Genomic DNA, 16,941 nt, shown 5'->3' on the forward strand with positions numbered 1-16,941 from the left:
CCTTTCTGGCACCGTGTCAGCCCGTTGCAGGGATCAGCCTCCTCCGTGCTGCCACGGGAACGGAGGAATTGCTCTCTCCAAGCTCCCGTAAACTCAGAGCAGCGCGGGGGACGCGCTGTGCCCCGGCCGCGCTCCCGCAGTGCGCGGTGCTCGCAGCGCAGCTCTGCTGGCTCCGGCTGCGCACCCCAAACACGCCGTGTGTTCCCTGGCTCCCGGGGGCTCCGCGGGCTGCGCGTCCCACAGGCACACCACCTGCACGCCCAAATGAGCAAACACGAGCCTTCCCAGGACTCCAAAACGGCGAGGCTGGGAGCAGGCTGTCGCTGCTGCTCGGGAATTAATGAGGGAGAGCCAGAGGAGCGTATTTACCGGGAGAAATGCCAGTTATTCCCCCTGAGAATGCATTATGCCACCTTGATCACACTGGAGTATTTCAAGCTCTGCCACCCATAAAGGAAACACGTTTCCCCGTGAGCAGCCTGCACGGAGCTGCTCAGGGGAGAGACCCCGAGGCCCAGCTCCCCACTGCTGGGATGTGATTGCTGAGCAGCAAACTGTGGCAGCAGCCTGGCGTTCCTTCGGGAGCATCCTCCTCAGGAGAATGCTACAGCACATCCAGCACCGCCCCCAGGCATCGGACACCTCGCTGTCCCCCAGCTCCTGCTTTGCTGACACAGAGCACCTGGCACTGGGGGTTCTATCACCTCCTAAATCAGAGACATTCATTCTAGGCGTGCTGCAAAGTGAACAGTGGGAAAGAAAGAGAATCACAGAGTAGTTTTTGTGGAATTGAATTTAGGCATCTTCACCCCACGCTCCTGCTCCTGGTCCCAGTCAGACCGGGCTGTTAAGGACCTCAGTCAGCCAAGCACTGAAAATCTCTGGGAACAGGATGTCCCCAGCCCCAGTGGGCACCTGCCCCATCCTTATGCTGCCAAAAACTGAAGTGAGGCACCAGCAGCACGTGCCCCCAGACTCCTGTGCCTGTTTCCACACCTCAGACCTTGCTTGCACGGACACGTTCTTGGCCTCTTCTGCTCCACTTTGCATCTGGAAGGACAGAAGGAAGCACTCCCAGCATTTAAGCTTCCACACACCTTGGAGGCACCAGCAAGTTCATGCACTAAGGGATAACTTCTGACTGGAGCTGTCCCAGTCCCGGCTCCCTGCAGCTGGCGTTTATCAGCACTACAAGGATAAACGCAGCACACAAGGATGCCATGATAAATGCAAGTCGTTTTCTACTGAGTCATCATGTCCTGCAACAGCTGGTGAACACAAAAGGTGTGAACAGAAATTGTAGCAAGGACTGCAAGGGAGTTAAGGAAATCTCCAGCTCTGTCTGCGGTCTGAGCAGTGACGGAGGGATTATTAATTAATCAGGCTCTTTAGGGAGAAAGAACCAGCATAAGGACTAATTAAAAGAACATACAGTGGAGGGCAAAAGATTATTTATGATACTAAGTAACAGCCCTGCTACTTTTTCTCCCTTCCACAGGCCCAATGGGAGGGATTAACGGGACGAATCGTCTTTAATAAAACCAGTGGTTTACGGACAGATTTTGATTTGGATATCATCAGTCTCAAAGAAGACGGCCTTGAAAAGGTAAGTAGGGTTTGTCTTATCTGCATGTGGCTAGGATAACGCTGGTGCTCAGTAACAGAGAAATGGCTGGTGTTGTATTGATTCCAGGTTTCTGGGGTTTATATAAATGGATATTCACTTTGTGGGATTTCTCAGATCCTTTTCCATGCTCAACCATGACTCACTCACCCTGAAGCCAGTGCGTGGGATTACAGATTGCAGAAGTGCTTGTGGCACTTTCCTGGGATAGTGGAGGCAAAAGAAACTTTCTGAGCATCCATTAACCCCTCTCTGCCCTAAGCAGGCAGGAATGACGCCTGTCCCACTCCCCCTTGCTGGCCTGGTTCACAAACCCTCAGTTCTTCCCCAAGGAGACCATAGCTCTCGAGATCATCATCTGGTGTCATTTCCCATTATGAAATTGCCCAAGGCTTGGGAATGGCTCCAGTTTATTACAGCCTGGATTTCGCAGGAGGATGCACTGGGTATTTTTTTTATTATCTAAGGGACAATAAGGAAAAAAGAAAAGTGTGGTCTTGCCTGGCTGGCTGAGGGTGTCATGAGGGTGAAGGGCAGGAAGGCTGCAGCCTTGGGTCCTCGAAATTAGTGCAGAACTCCTCTGGGCACAGTAAAACCGTGCTAATGTGCAAATCTGATCCCAGGTGTGCCTGGGGACTTAATTTCCTTCTCTTCAATTACTTAAAAAAAGCAAACATAAAATAAAAAGGCAACATGCACAGCCTCAAAGCCCTTAGAACCCAGGTTTCAAGGTGAGATCGGTTGGTGACAAACAGAGCCGGAACACAGGGAGTTGTGATTTCCAAGAAGTTCTGTGATTCCGACTACTCTGTGAGCAGCTCTGTGCCCCTGTTCTGCTACAGGTGTCTATCACCTGTACAGGAGGAATTTGGCAGGGCAGCAAGGCCCTTTCTAGAGCAGAGTCTGCTTTCCGACAGGTACAAGGTGCCTGTGGCAGCCGGGCACGGTGCTGGGCCTGTGCCTCTGGGCAGGGGGACAGGTTCGGAGCCCGCAGGACACCCGGCTGGCAGCAGGGAGGGATTTCAATTACCTGTGCATGGCCCCAGAGCACAGGAGACTTGTCCAGGGAATTAATCACTCGGCACAGGGAGGCAGCCCCAGGGCTGAAGGCAGCCATGGATCAATCCTCCATTTGGAGGGGACGGATCCTGCACCATGAGGCTCCCGGGACCCACCAGCCTGTGCCCCATCCCCCTTCCTCACCGTTTGTTTTTCCTGGGCTTTGAAATGAATGGCTGCCACACTTCCCCACCGCAGCAGCAGCAGCTTGGTGCCTCAGGTAACACAGCTCAAGGTCACCACAGCCCTCTCCTGCTGAGGAGGTTTTGGTGTCAAATACAGAATAAAAGAAACCATTTCAAATCAACCCAGGGACCTTCAGTCTCGCTGCGATTGAGAAAGGAGGCAGGACGGGGCTGGGGAAGATGCTGCTGCCTCGCAAGAACTGAGCAGGAGCTGGCCTTTGTAGCCTTATTTTTTTACAAAATATTTTGTTTACAGAGTCTAACCCAAAAATAACAACACATCTTTTTGAAGTCCAACAGCACCGACACACTGCTGGAGAGCTGTGTTGGTCAGGTAATAGAAAACGTGCCAGCCTTTGATACCATGTGAATCCAAATGTTTAAGCAGAGCCACAGTATCCCCTGTCAAACCAACACCCCTCAGGTGTGCTGAGCAGAGCTGGCACCAGCTGGAGTTATTGCAGTCCTCTGTCACATCAAGCCCACTGGAAGCTGCCAAACCTCGACACAAACCCCATCAACTTTTGTCTCCAATAATTCAGAGATTTCACAGTTCCCACTATTATTTTTCTGAAAGCTTCGTGTCAGCTCCAGAGGGGTTTTAAAGTATCGATGTCAAATCTCTGTTGAAGCTGGAATTCTGTCAATAGTTAATCTGAACTAACAAAACGCCCAACTACAAACAAATCCCAGCCGGATTGTGCATTATGTATCACAGCTTATGTTTGTTGAGCTTTAGGATTGAACCCCTGATCCTCATACCTCCTGGATGTTCCAGGGATTACAGGAGTATTACCAAATCCTAATTACATATAGTTTGACTATCTGACTCACACAGTTCTCTTAATGCACTTTTTCCTTTTTCTTCCTTTTTTAATATTTTAAACTGATTAATCCAGTCTTAAGTGCCATGCATTTAATTTTCTTAAAGAAAACGTAGCAAGGCAGAAGTGATTGGGGCTGCAGTGCAGCAAGTTGGGGCCTCTTGGCCTTGGTTTTTTCCCATTCACAGTATATAAAAAATAATAATTTTTGACATTGCAGCTGTTGTGTGATCCAAGGCAGAGTTGGGGGATTGCTTCGGTTTTACCTGAAATATTTAAAACCTTTCACAAAGTTCATGGAAACTCTTCTAGAATTTATGACAATTTTTTTGCCAGGCAGCATTGCTCATTACAAAGTCTCTTTTTGGGGATGCAGTAAAACCAAGTTCTCCCCTTGGACTGCTGAAGAGGCTGAAGAATCTTAAAAACAGCAATAAATAAAAGATGGGAAGCTGCTGGCTCCCCGGTGGATTGAGCTGGCTGCCTTTGGCTTCTCTCCATGTCCCACCTTGCAGTTTGACCCTACAGATGGATTGTTCTGTTCCCATTTCCAGGTGGGGTTTGTTTTTTTCTTGCTGTCAGGCTGGCTCCATGGCCACCCTGCTCCATTTGCTGGCAGCACTCCCATATTCCCCCAGCTTTCCTGACATTTTATCTCACTGTCACAGTCCTTTAGCCACTCCTGCCTTCAAAGTTTGTCCCAAAGCCTCCCCTGCACCGTGGAGATCAGGTTAACAGGCTTAGCCTCGCCCAGATGACTTCCTTAAACAGAGACATGTTTTACCATTTCTGGATCAATAGACTTCTTTAAAGTCTAATAATTTATTAAATTTAACAGCTTGAGAAAACAGAGCACCTGAAATGGAGCTGATGTGCCTGTGCCATGCCTGGGAAGGGCTACTGCCACCAACTCCTCCAGGTCTGCAGCCAGGATTGAGACCCCCCCATTGCAGGGATTTGCCAAAGGGGGGCCCAGGGCCCTGCCAAGAGATGTGTTAGAAACCTCCAGCTGATTTGCCACGGCACAGAGAGCAGGAATGGTCCCTACCAGGGATCTGCAGAGCCGTTCGAGTCATTTTTAGTCCTCCCCACCAAAGCAAATTGGTGGGGAAATAGAAAAGAAAGAAAATGGACTCCGATTTGTGGTTATTTTTCTTTTGTTGTGCTTTATCCTTGCCCAGATTTGACTCTTTAGTGTGGTTTGAGTGTTGCTGTATACAGTGCCTTTGCAAATTGTTCATTCATTCAGCCCCTAAATTCCAGTCCCTGCAGTTTCATCCACTGCAGCAGCACAGGGACTGTGGAACACGTGCCACGGGAGTGACCTGCAGCTGAAGGGTTAATGCAGATTACATGGTAATTCCAGTTTTGCTGCTGTTTACTGCAGACAAAAGAAGGAAGCTCCCTTTTCCAGGCCTGTAGGATGCTGGGAGCAAGTAAGGAATGCAAGGTGGGGATTAAGGAATGCAGGTAGGGATTGAGGAGTTTGAGATGGGGGTTCACTGTGTTGGTTTGCTTCATTTCAGGTTGGAGCATGGAGCCCTTCCGACGGTTTGAACATCACGGAAATCTCCAAAGGACGAGGGCCCAACGTCACGGACTCTCTGAGCAACAGATCTCTAATTGTCACCACAGTGCTGGTAGGAGACTGCCAGCCTGTCACCGTCCTTCCCCCTCGAACCCCAGGGATATCCAAAATCTCTGAAAGCTCACAGCACCCCAGTGCAGATCTGCTGGGAGAGGCCCTGCACGTGGGCAGGGCTCATGGCGCACCCAATCCCCATGTCCCTGCACATAGGTGACCTGCAACATCCCTGATGCCACCGCCCCTGAGCAGGCTGCCAGCCCCCACGTGGTGGCCAGTGAGGCTGGCACAGGCCAGTGGGAACCACGAGTGCTGGTCCTGGCCGAGCTCCTCCACTTCAGCTGCCCCTGTCCCCCTCGGGCGGCTGCCCTGCCCAGGAAGCTGCTGCTCATCCTGGCTGAGCTCTTCTGCTTCCTCTGCCCAGCCAGGTCCCTGTCCCTTGTCCATCCCTGCATGCTGGAGAGTCCTCCTCTGCCCATCCCTATGCCAGAGGGCCCATCCCCTGCTGATCCCTGCATGCTGGGGGTCTGTCCCTTGTCGATCGATCCCTGCATGCCAGAGGGCACAGGGGGCTGGCACGCGCTGAGCTCCAGGACAGCCCCGTGTCACCGTGCCCCCAGCGCCCGGGCAGGCAGGGCCACAGCAGTGGGCACTCAGCTGGCCAGCACTGCCCACCTCAGGTAGGAGTGTTCTTGGTACCAAAGAGAATACCAAGAGCAACCAGAGCCCCTGGCTCAGCTGTGACACTGTCTGTCTGTCCCCCCCGGGCACGCACTGCTGAAGGGGGGAGGACTGATGCCGTCATCCAGCTCCTCTCCCAAGTGCCACGCTGTATTTTGTTCTCCTGCTCACTCCTGGATCTGACAGCAGGTGTTGGATCTCAGTGAGTTTTTATTGACTAGTTCATGACTGGTGGCATTGGTTCCTGCACGGCTGTTACACAGCACGGGCGTGGCACCGGGAAGCAACAAAACACATCAGCTCTTGGCCAACCTGCCCAAATCTGGACCTGAGTGATGGGCTTGCCTAGGGATATTTTTCGGCCCTTTTGTGTTCCATGTTTTCAGGGAATGTAAAAGAGCCAGCTAGGGATGCATTCCCCAGTCTGGAGCAGTGTGAAGCCTTGTGATGTCCTTCCCTTCCCAAAAGGATGTAACTTGATGCAGTGGGGATTTGTATCATAAAAGGAATGGGACCAAGGCGCCCAGAGGGGAACAGAGGAAGGGAACTCTTGGTCTAGGGCAGAAGAAGGGCTGGAACCAAAGGTCTTGTATCCCTCAGCAAGGGGTTAGCAGGGTGGAAGCAGAACATAAGCCAAAGACAGATGATGCTGCAGCTTTCCATGCAAATCAGCCACTCCTCCTACTGAACTTCCCATCCACCACATGGCATTTTTTCCCATGAAACATTTCCATGGCTGTGGAATTGTCTGGGTCCAGGCCATGGTACCTACCATACCTCAAAGGCCGGGGCATAATGCAAAATGATGGAGCCAGGAGGGGACTGTCAGCCATCTGCCTTTGACAGGCTTTTTTCGAGCAGCATTTCCATCTCATGCTCTGCAAGCACGTACAAATTACATAAGGCACGGGGTGATATCAGTTCCCATTAATTGTGCCACTCCATGGGCCTGCACACGTGCCACAGGGCTTCCACCTTGGAACCACAGCTGTCCTGAATCCCCGTGCCCACGGAAGGAGGGAATGTGCTCAGACCTGAGTTCTGCAGTAATTGCACTGCGTATGCTGGAGTCTAAAACATAAAATACAACCTTAGATGTTATTTGCATTTGCAACACCCCTTTGTAGTTCTGCACTGCTGTAAATGACGAGAGAAGAGCCATAGGAGGAGCCTTTAAAAGAAAAAGCATGAAAGGTTATTTTTTCCCCTTTTGCTCATATTGCAGTGACTTGTTGGAAGAGAAATATTACCCCAGCAGCCAGCGCCGCTCTCCCCAAGCAATATGGGAACTGTGAAGTTATGAAATTGAGGGCACCTTCACTGAGAAATCGATTAGCAAACTGAGAGAGCTTGTGAATTGGATGTCTGGCCATTTTCAGTAATAAATTGTGAAATAGTCCGTGAATAAGTGGTTCACAGAGTTCAGAATTACCCCCTAGGAAATGTTTGAGACCTGGAGATACATTACTGAAGCGAGTGGCGTCCTAATGTTCAGCGCTTCGGCTGTTAAATATGTATGTAATCCCTACAGCGCTTCCCAAAATTAATAGTGCTTTATGGCTGCTCTGGAGCCAGCGTATTTATATCAAGATCCATAGATTCAGCTGATTCACAAACAAAGCACTAATTCCAGAGCAGAAAGCCGAGGAGGCGGTGGGGGAGCGCAGGATTGAGCCGAGCTGCACGTGCCAAGTTAAACTCCATGGGCGTGATGTGATCAGTTGGGCTTTAGAACTCTGCAAATGGGGCTTCATGTGCTGCCACGTCCCCTCCTGACCCTGCTGCTGGGCCAAAGGAGCAGCTCCTGCCTCTCTGTGGGAGCACAGAGCCCCAGGGCAGAGCTGGGAGCTGGCAGGTGGGCAGAAACAAGCACCACCAGCCTCCAGGCTGGCACAGCCCCACGCTGGCCCCCGAGCCACCTCCTCAGAGCACCCCCGGGCAGGGCACCCATGCCCCACCAAACCAGGCAATGTGACAGGGCTCTAATGAGGGCTCCAGACCTGCCCTCCCACCTCTTCAAGCCCCCTGTGCCTGAGCAAAATCACAGAGGGTGTTTGCCAGCATGAAGCATAGCCCTCCCTCACCCTCCCTCTCTGGCCACTCCATGGCAAGGACAGGCACCCTGCAGACACCCCCAGTTTGAGCCAGGGACTTGCTGTAGGTACCTCACCCTCCTCTTGCCTTCCAGCTCTTGCCTGTTGCCCACCATCTTTTCCCATTTCCATCTGTCCTCCACACGTTTTTCCCTCGGGGTCCCCAGTGTTCCTCGTCCTCGGTGGCTGCCCAAGCCTGAGAAGCACCAGAGGATTCTGGCTTCGCTGTGTGAGTTCACCTGCCAGCCCCTGCTCAAGGGGAGGGATCCACAGGTCACTGCATCAGTTCTCTCCCCTGTGCGGGTGCTCAGCTCTGCTCTGCTTCAGACACCCCCAGCTCCCCCAGGGAGCCAGAAGTGCAGCAGACGGCACAAAGTTTCCCTGGGCAGTAGCAGGGCCCCGTGTCCATCAGGTAGTGCCAGCAGAGAGGAGTGCCAGTGAGCTGAGTGGAGAGGTTTTGGGGTGGCCCCAGCCATGCACGGCTCCCTGACCCTGAATTTCACCCACCAGCCTCCTTCTCACTGTGGTGAATGGCAGCTACCGGGTGCAGGGCTCGGGGGTGAGTTTATCCTCCCCCTCTTTTACTGTTTCTAACACTTCATTTTCAGAGCATGAAATGGTTATTTTTCTCCCTGAAATCCTACCAAATGGAAAACAGTTGGCTGCTCAGAAGAGACAAAATTAAATTTTGTGGGGTAAACAAGGTTGCTAATTAGCTGATGTGCTGTGCAAAGTTAATTTATTCCCAACATGTCACAGTGCCAGCCCTGCCTGGAGAGCCGGTGCCTGGCGGCTCGGGCTCATCCGCAGAGGTGGCCCTGCCTCCAGCTGACCCTGAATGGGGACTTTTTGCTTTCCCTGTGCAGGAGGAGCCCTTTGTTATGTTCCGTAAGTCTGACACAGCCCTGTTCGGGAATGACCGCTTCGAGGGGTACTGCATCGACCTCCTGAAGGAGCTGGCCATCATCCTGGGCTTCTCCTACGAGATCCGGCTGGTGGAGGACGGGAAATACGGGGCACAGGATGAGAAGGGGCAGTGGAATGGCATGATCAAGGAGCTCATCGACCACGTGAGTGAGCCCGTGGGTGGCTCCCGAGGGTTATCTGTGCCGGGTTGTGCCCAGGCTGTCCCTGGAGCTGTGCCTGGAGCTGTGCCTGGAGCCGTCCCTGGGCTGGCTCTCTGGGGTGGGACAGGTACCATTTCTCACTGGCTTGGAATACCCACAGCGAGCTCCTGACCCCGCCTGGCTCCTTGTCACACGGGCTGTCAGAAGAATATCCCTATGTCTGGCTCTTCCAAATATTCATTTGAAATTCCTGAAAACAGCCATTCTCACAGCATAGAAATGGGCTCTGTGGCTCCAGGCACAGCCTCTCCCTGCCGGATGCTGCCCACAGAGGGACACAGGCTGGCCATGTGGAGAGGGGAGAGGCTTCCCCTGGGCCCGGGGCACACTGGCTGTCCTGGGCTGGCAGCGTGAGCTGCTCTCACCCCCGAGGACAAACATGGGCAAGGGCACAGCATCAATGCAGCCTGGGGACCCCAGCCATGTCCCAGACACAGCCCAGTCCAGAGGAGGTATCCAGACTGCGGGAGCAGGTGTGCGCTGGACAGTTTAATTTTTTATTTTCTATAAAAGCAACTTATTTTCTAAAATCTCCTGGGACATGGAGCTCCCTCTGCCACACAGCAGCTGTGCTTCTCCTTCCACGGCCACTTCCAAAAGCCCATTAAACACCAGGGAACCTGTTGCAGCAGCTTTGCTCCTGCAGCCGCCAAAGCGTCACCGAGTCTGACACTGCCACTCGCGGCCAGAGGTTGCTCAGTTTCCTAATTAGATATCTTGCCTCCAGCACATCCTGTGATCCCAGGGGCCCAGATATGGAGGTGAGGAAAGCTGGTGTTTTTCTGAATATCTGATTCCCAGAGAAGGCCTCTGGAAGAAAAGCTAAGGACAAAAAGAATCCCTGCGCTCTGCAGCCCAGGCAACAGCACAAGCAGTGCACAGTGCTCTCCTCCTGAGTATCCTGCTCAAGGGGGGCAGCCCTTGACCACCTCCAGGTCCTGGCTACATTCTGAGTCCACAGCCTAAGCAGCAAATAATCCCCTGTAGAGCTGTGATGCTCTTACCATCCATGGGAGAGGTATGTGTTTGCTGGGTGAGTGAGCCACTGTGATGTGTGGAGAGTCAAGCAAGGGGCTGCTGAGTGGCTCGGGAGCTGGGCTGGGCTTCCAGATCTGCCTTCTCTGCCCTAAATGACATTGGACAAGTTGCTTCTGTGCACTGCTTCCTCCATCTGTAAAGTGCAGATGATAATGATTATGTCCCTTATAGGGACAAAGTGACGCTTAATCAGTTTGCAACAAGCGCTGCAGCCCTCGGCTGGTTCAGCCCAGGGAGCAGGAGAGCAGCAGGGGCAGGCAAGGACAGCCCTGAGGAGCAGGACACTGTCTCATGGGGGAACATACCACCGGTGGGCTCTGCAAACCTGCCTTGGTGCTTTTCCTTCTGGAAAACTCCATGCAGCCCAAAATACAGACTTTAGAGCCTCTTACACAACAGCCTTGCAGAGCCAGACAAGTGGCAGTGTCCCAGCGGAAGGCGCTGGTGCTCTGGCGCTCCGAGTGATGTGCGTGACACAGATCGGAACCGACGCGGAGCGGCGGCTGCGCCCCTTGGCAGAGCCCCCCGGGACACGGCTCCTCCGCCCGGCACCCGCTGCTGGGAGCAGCCAGCGGAGCTCTCGCTGCAGCGCAGGGCTCGCAAGGAGCAAATCCCTCCGAAGGGAGTAGAAGCCAGACGGCCATTTAGCCCAAACCATGTCACTTCCAGTGTCCTGCAAGACATCACAGGGCTCTCAGGGGGCTTCAGCCATTCCTGAAGCTGTGGTCAGTTAACTGAGATAGACAAGAAGGAGGTTTGGGAAGCAACCTCATTAAATAACACAAAATTCGTGGTCAAACCTGCATTGTGGTATTTCTTGGATAACTATTTAAAACACAAATCAACACACAGCAGCAGGAAAGGGCCAAACCCCCTTCTTGCAAGTTGTGCTCTAATACTGAGATGCTGCTCTTCACTCTGTCCTGCATGGCTGGGCATTTGCCTGCAGGGACTGATGACACTGCCCAGGCCCCACATGAAGCCATTAGTTCCTTTATCTGCATGCCATTGCTTTTTATAGCTGTGTTTATGTAAAGCCTTAAAAAGTGAAATTGCAACCAGATGGGCCCTTCCTCAGCAGCATCTTCACATGGTGTGGAGAAAGGCACAAGCCATGGACACTCTGCAACAGGCAAGATAAAGCTTATTTCAGGCACAGGAGGAAAAGTGTTAGAGACAGCATTCAAATTGAGTTGTAGTGATGAAAACAGGGGTGCCCACTTCCAGAGTTTGGTATCTGAGCTGGCTTTCCTCTGTGTTCGGTGTCTCCTTCTCACAAACAGATTGGAATCATTCAGGTGGGAGCATAGGGCAGGCAGGATTTTGTGAGGTCCAAATACCCAGGTCAGGATTAATTCACCACAGAAAGTCAGTGCATTGCTGAAGACCCACTTAGCTCAGGAGGTGGAGCCCCCCTACTGCTGTGACACAGGTGGGCAGAGCTGCTGTGGGCAGAGCTGCTGTGGGCTCCCTGAATGCAGAGCAGGGGGTGCTCCTAGGGTGCAGTGATAGGCTAAAATGCTGGTTATTTTTGCTTAGAGGGCCTGGGAACTGTGGAAGTGGCAGATTCTGCATACCAGGAATCGGCCAACTCAGCCTGAACTGAGGCTGAAATTTGGAGAGGAGGAGATGGGCAAAGCAAGGGGCACCTGTCCCTCACGATGGCCTTCATGGGGCTGGAGATGCACCTCAGAGGAGATGGGCAAAGCAAGGGGCACCTGTCCCTCACGATGGCCTTCACTGGGCTGCAGATGCACCTCAGAGGAGCTGGGATAGGGTGGCCCAGGTGGGCACATGACAGCAGTGTCTGGGGGACAAAGGTGCTGTCACCAAAGGGGTAGATCGTGGCACCCCAAAGGTAAATCACGTGCCAGGAGAGGTGTTTACAGAGTGAGCTCTCTGGGCTTGATGCAGTCACGCATCCTCCCCCTCCCCTCTCTCTGATCCAGCCATGCCTGGCCACAGGCAGGGATGCCTCAGGCTATGATCCTTTGTAAAATCCCTGTGTTTCTAGTCTGGCCTTAAGCATAAACAGGAAAAGCAACAGCAAGCAGAGCAGCCACAGCATGACCCTGCCGGCTGGTCCCCAGTAGCAGATCCAGAGACAACAGCCTCATGCAGCTGAATGCAACAGCCCTGCCCCGCTGCCTTTCATCTGCTGCTCATCCTCAGCACAAAAAGTCCCTGTTTTGAGGAGTTCAGTCCATTCCCTGGAGAAGTAGCCTCTCCTCACTACAGTCTACTGCTTATTGTCACCTCTCTGGCCATTCCCGCAGAGGAGCCTTGATTAGAAGGGCCATGAGAGCTGAACTCGGGTATTGAGGGAGGTCTGGGGCACCCAGGTGATGCAGAGAAGCTCCTGAGCCTTTTATTCATAACAAACAGGGAACCTGACAACTGCCAAACCTCCTCCTTTCAGCAACAGTGAACTGCTATTGATGTTTATTCATAGAAATTATTACTGATACAAGCAAAGCTCCACTGCACACCGTGGCCCATCCATTCTGATTTATAAATTCCAGTTGTCTGGCAAAGCAACGCCTGCAAATCTTCCCTATTGTTTGTGGGCAGAATCCCATAAAACCAGCAGAATGAGTTGTTCTGGACATTTTGCACAAACTTGTTCACAAATAAAACTTGTCTTTTGCTGCGACAGTGCACAACAAATTGCCACTCAATCTGAAACTTCAGGTAGGAATAAAACAGATATGGCAAACACGGGGGTTTCTAATGGAAATCCCTGCCAATGGTAACTGCAGAGGAGTTGTAATATCCATCCTTAGGGACTATTCCTGACAGTTGATTTAACTCTTTCGGAATAAGTGGACATTTATTGACAGTAAATGCTGGCAGAAATACATATTGCACCCCATTGCCAGCTCCCCATTAATGCTCCTGCACTGGTGGATGTTTTATCTCAAGTGTCATGAACTGGGGCTTCATTTGGATGTCGCTGGGCCAGGAATAGGGAAGAAAACAATTTCATTGGATGAAGTGTCCTCCACCTTTTGTTTAGACACTGCAGGACCTCAGTGTTAGGGACTGGATGGAAATAAGGCAGAACAGGTTTTCCTTTTGTGCTCAGATTGTTAATTGGGTCGATTCATAACTGGGTCATACTCAGGGATCCAGGTGAAGGATCTATGTGTTGGGAGCTCCGAGTTCTCTGTGTGCCTCAGCAGGTGTCCCTGCCCCTTGCTGGCTGGTTCACCTGCCAGGAATCCACAGGATAGGGCTTGTCTCTCACAGCAGTGCCATTCTCACCGGGCTCCTCCAGCCTTCACATCCCTCAGGTACAGTTAATGGCAGTTCCAGCTCTGAAGAACTTCCTTAAAGTGAAGATTATAAAAGCCCCGACAGGACCTCATGGCCCTCATTCCTCCTCTTCAGCTCGCAGCTAGGTTCTTCCTGCTGACATCTGTTCTTAATTCACCGCTGATATTGAGTAAATCCATTGACAAAAATTATGTCTAAGACTGAGACTGCCAGAGCAGCCGTTAAGAGCTGGAGTCAGACAGTTAACACTGACCCTGCTCTCCTTGAGCATCTCTGCTCCCAGCGAGTGCTTCCCTGTCCCTGAGCAGGCACAGGGCTCTCACAGAGCACTCCCACACCCGCCCCAGTAGCAGCCCCTCGTCTCTGAGCCATGAGCTGCAGGAGAGCCCAGGCCCCCTCGTCCCCCACCCCCCAGGACACCCGGGGCTGCTCTGCTGCAGGAAAAGGTGCAGGGAGATGCAGGCACGAGCCCAGCAGACCGTGGGGCCAGGGAGCAGGAGCAGGGCACAGCAGCCAAGCAACTAAAGTAGGAAGTAGAGATAGGACCCAAGGCAGAAGCCCCAGCGCTGGCAGTGGCAAGAGAGACCGAGGGATGACAGCGTCGATGCCGCCAGACCTGGGTAACAATTAAATCAGTAAAACACACACACACTATTTCTGTCTTGCAGGCAACACACACATGATTAGTTTATGTAAATACCTAATGCAGATTGGCAAAATAAGCACAGAGGCAGCTTATTTTCTTGAATAAATATTTATCTTGGTGCTTATGCTCTTGGTGGGCTCTGCCATGACCGGCCACTGCCCACGGGTTGGCTCTGGCCGAGGTCAGGTGCTGCAGGATTCCCACAGTGACCGTGGCTGCACAAGAGCTGTCCTGACCCCCAGGCCACATTTCCCTGATAACTGAGAACTTGGAGGTAGGACTTGGCATTTTCTGATGAAAGCCAAATATCTCTGCAGCGAATACGATCATCCCTGTGCTGAACGCCCAGTGAACTCACAGCTGTTGCAGCCAAGTGAAGCGCTGTAACTGGGTGAATGAGGAGATCTGTGGAGATACTTACAGAGATCCAAAGCCTTGGAGGTGCGTTGGAGAAGTGTCTGCATTTGATGTGTAGCTGCCTTGGTAGAATTCATCTTTTTGGCCTCAATTCAGCAGAACACTTAAGAACAGGCACAAGACTTGGAAGACGTGTGAGCTCCAGTAAAACAGAGGTGTAGGCTTAAGTGGTTTTGCTGGACAAGGGTCTTTAAGCCACTGGCACTTGCTCTAATTCCTCATCTCTAATAAAAACCACCTGACTGTGCAACAGCACAAGAGTCAGGGCTGAGTGAAGGAAGCAGCCAGAATCTGGTAATTGACTGCCCAGTTTGGAATGTCAGAGCACGACAAATCAAAGCTTCACCCTTGGTGGGTTTGATTTAGATCCTCTCTGTCAGCAAACCCTTAATTAGAGGCCACCTTCAGAAAAATCTGCATTGATAAAAAGGATATGGAAGTGCAGCCTTGTGCTGCCTCTAATTGCTCAGACACACCCCAGCCCAGGCTCCTGAATCCATGCTCTGTCCTGCCTGCATGTGACATTCCCTGCAAGGACACGGGGCTGGGAGCACATCACAGGAGCTGCTGGAGTGACACAGTAAAATTTTATTTCTGCACTAAAAGCAGTTGGATCCCTGGGCATCCATGGAGATTTCTGTCTCTTCATTTTCTGTGGCAAAGCACAAACTCCAGGCCGTTCTTTAGCTCACTGTATCATTCTGTCAGATTTGGCCGAGGATCCTCCAGCCCAGCCATCACCAGCAAGCTCTGACCACAGAACATTTGCTCCCTCCTTCAGAAAACCCCGTAGCCAAATCCTTCAACATCTTCTTCGCTTTTCCCTGGTGAGTCAGGACACCCACACAGGAGTGATGGAGGAGGGAAAATGCTGCATTTCTTTTGCCATTTCTGCCTTGTGACTGTGGGGAGCACTAAGCCAGAATTGCCAGGTGTGCTGTAAGGTGGTGGAAGCAGCCAAGCTCCAAACCTGCCAGGATGGCCTCAAGGGTGCAGAACATCCCCACCTCAGGCTAGACAGCCACCAATGCCCATCCACTTCCAAGCCCCTTCAGCTTCTATCCGTGTCACCACAACCACAGCTGGCACAATGGGCTCACTGGGAAAACATTGTTCCCATTTTCCACAAGTTTTGACAAATGCCAGTTACTGAAATGGGCTCTTCCTGTACCAGGCTGATGTAAGAATGTATTTCCATTTGGAAAGTGAGAAGGAAAGGAAACCAACCAGGGTGCAGCTGGAGAACCACGTTAGAACAAAAATACATCATTTTTACCCTTGTTATATAATTCCTGAAGGCCTCTGTTCAGGAGCTCTAAGGCTGTACTCGTTGGAGAGGGGCTCCCTTACACACACGCACACACACACGTGTAAATGGACAAAAGCTCATGCAGAGATTCTTCTTAGAGTAAAAGGCCCAGATTCCTCTGTTTATAAATATTGCACTGACTTTCATCACAGATTGGCAGTGCCAAATGAAACCATTAGTACAACCTTTATCCCCAGCACAGGCCAGGGATCTGCTCTGGTTCCTACAGTGAACCCCCAGTTCTTGCTGGAGCAAAGCATGTTCCAGCCAGTATTGATTTAAAGTTCATGAATAATGACAAATCCACCATATCTCTAGGTAATTATCACTCATTTAGAATTTAGAATTTTAATTTTCAGAACCAGATGTTAAATAAATCTTGCCCAGGCTCCTGGCATGGGGGGAGGCTCTGCTCAACTTCAGAGCTGTAATTTATGTGTCTGCGTTTCCTCAGAAGTTCACAATCCCAAAGAATGATTTGCAAAGCTCAAGCAAGGCGGGTGATATTGAGGAAACCTTGGATGTATTTACTTGTGGCTTTTAAGAACCTGGATGAATGTTTAGTGAGATGAATGAACGCAGCTCTTAACCGACAGAAAGAGGGTGTATGTGGTCACTCGCTGAATTAGCACAGAAATTATTAAATAACAGAAATAATAGAAACAAACACAATTCATACAAGCTGTCAGGATGAAGAATATGCTCAGCTGAAATTCTTCATGGAGCTCAGACCATTCCAGCAGGGTGGGCTGGGCAGTCCATCATTAAATAGTGCTTCTTCAGAGGGTTTCACCTCCACACCTCCCTCCCTCCCACCCAGCAGGCACCGAGCATTCCTGCCTGAGACTGAGCCTCTCAAGTTGTATCATGAAATGACTGAGGGAAAAGAAATTGAACCTTTTTATCTCATGCTGCCACAGTATGGCTCCCTGCAGCTCCATCCAGAGTAGCCTTCCTCCACACCCTCCTCTCCTCTTGCATCAGGGTGAAAGGCAGGACAACAACAACAACAACAACAACAACAACAACAAACCACTGCTGCCAGCAGCAGGGTTTACACACAGCCTACTCACTGTT

At 51.6% G+C, this 16,941-nt stretch overlaps 1 protein-coding gene across 1 annotated transcript in view; it reads left to right on the forward strand.

Moving 5' to 3' along the window:
- Nucleotides 1-16,941, forward strand: part of GRIK3 (glutamate ionotropic receptor kainate type subunit 3) — a 103,975-nt gene that overhangs the window by 70,816 nt on the left and 16,218 nt on the right. Inside the window, exons 8-10 of the mRNA XM_069035866.1 lie at nt 1,499-1,606; nt 5,219-5,332; nt 8,918-9,121. Of these exons, the coding sequence (XP_068891967.1) occupies nt 1,499-1,606; nt 5,219-5,332; nt 8,918-9,121 (426 nt within the window). The remainder of the gene's footprint in view (nt 1-1,498; nt 1,607-5,218; nt 5,333-8,917; nt 9,122-16,941) is intronic.

Source organism: Aphelocoma coerulescens, chromosome 23 (assembly GCF_041296385.1).
Source record: "Aphelocoma coerulescens isolate FSJ_1873_10779 chromosome 23, UR_Acoe_1.0, whole genome shotgun sequence".
In the NCBI taxonomy this organism is placed as follows: Eukaryota; Metazoa; Chordata; class Aves; order Passeriformes; family Corvidae; genus Aphelocoma; species Aphelocoma coerulescens.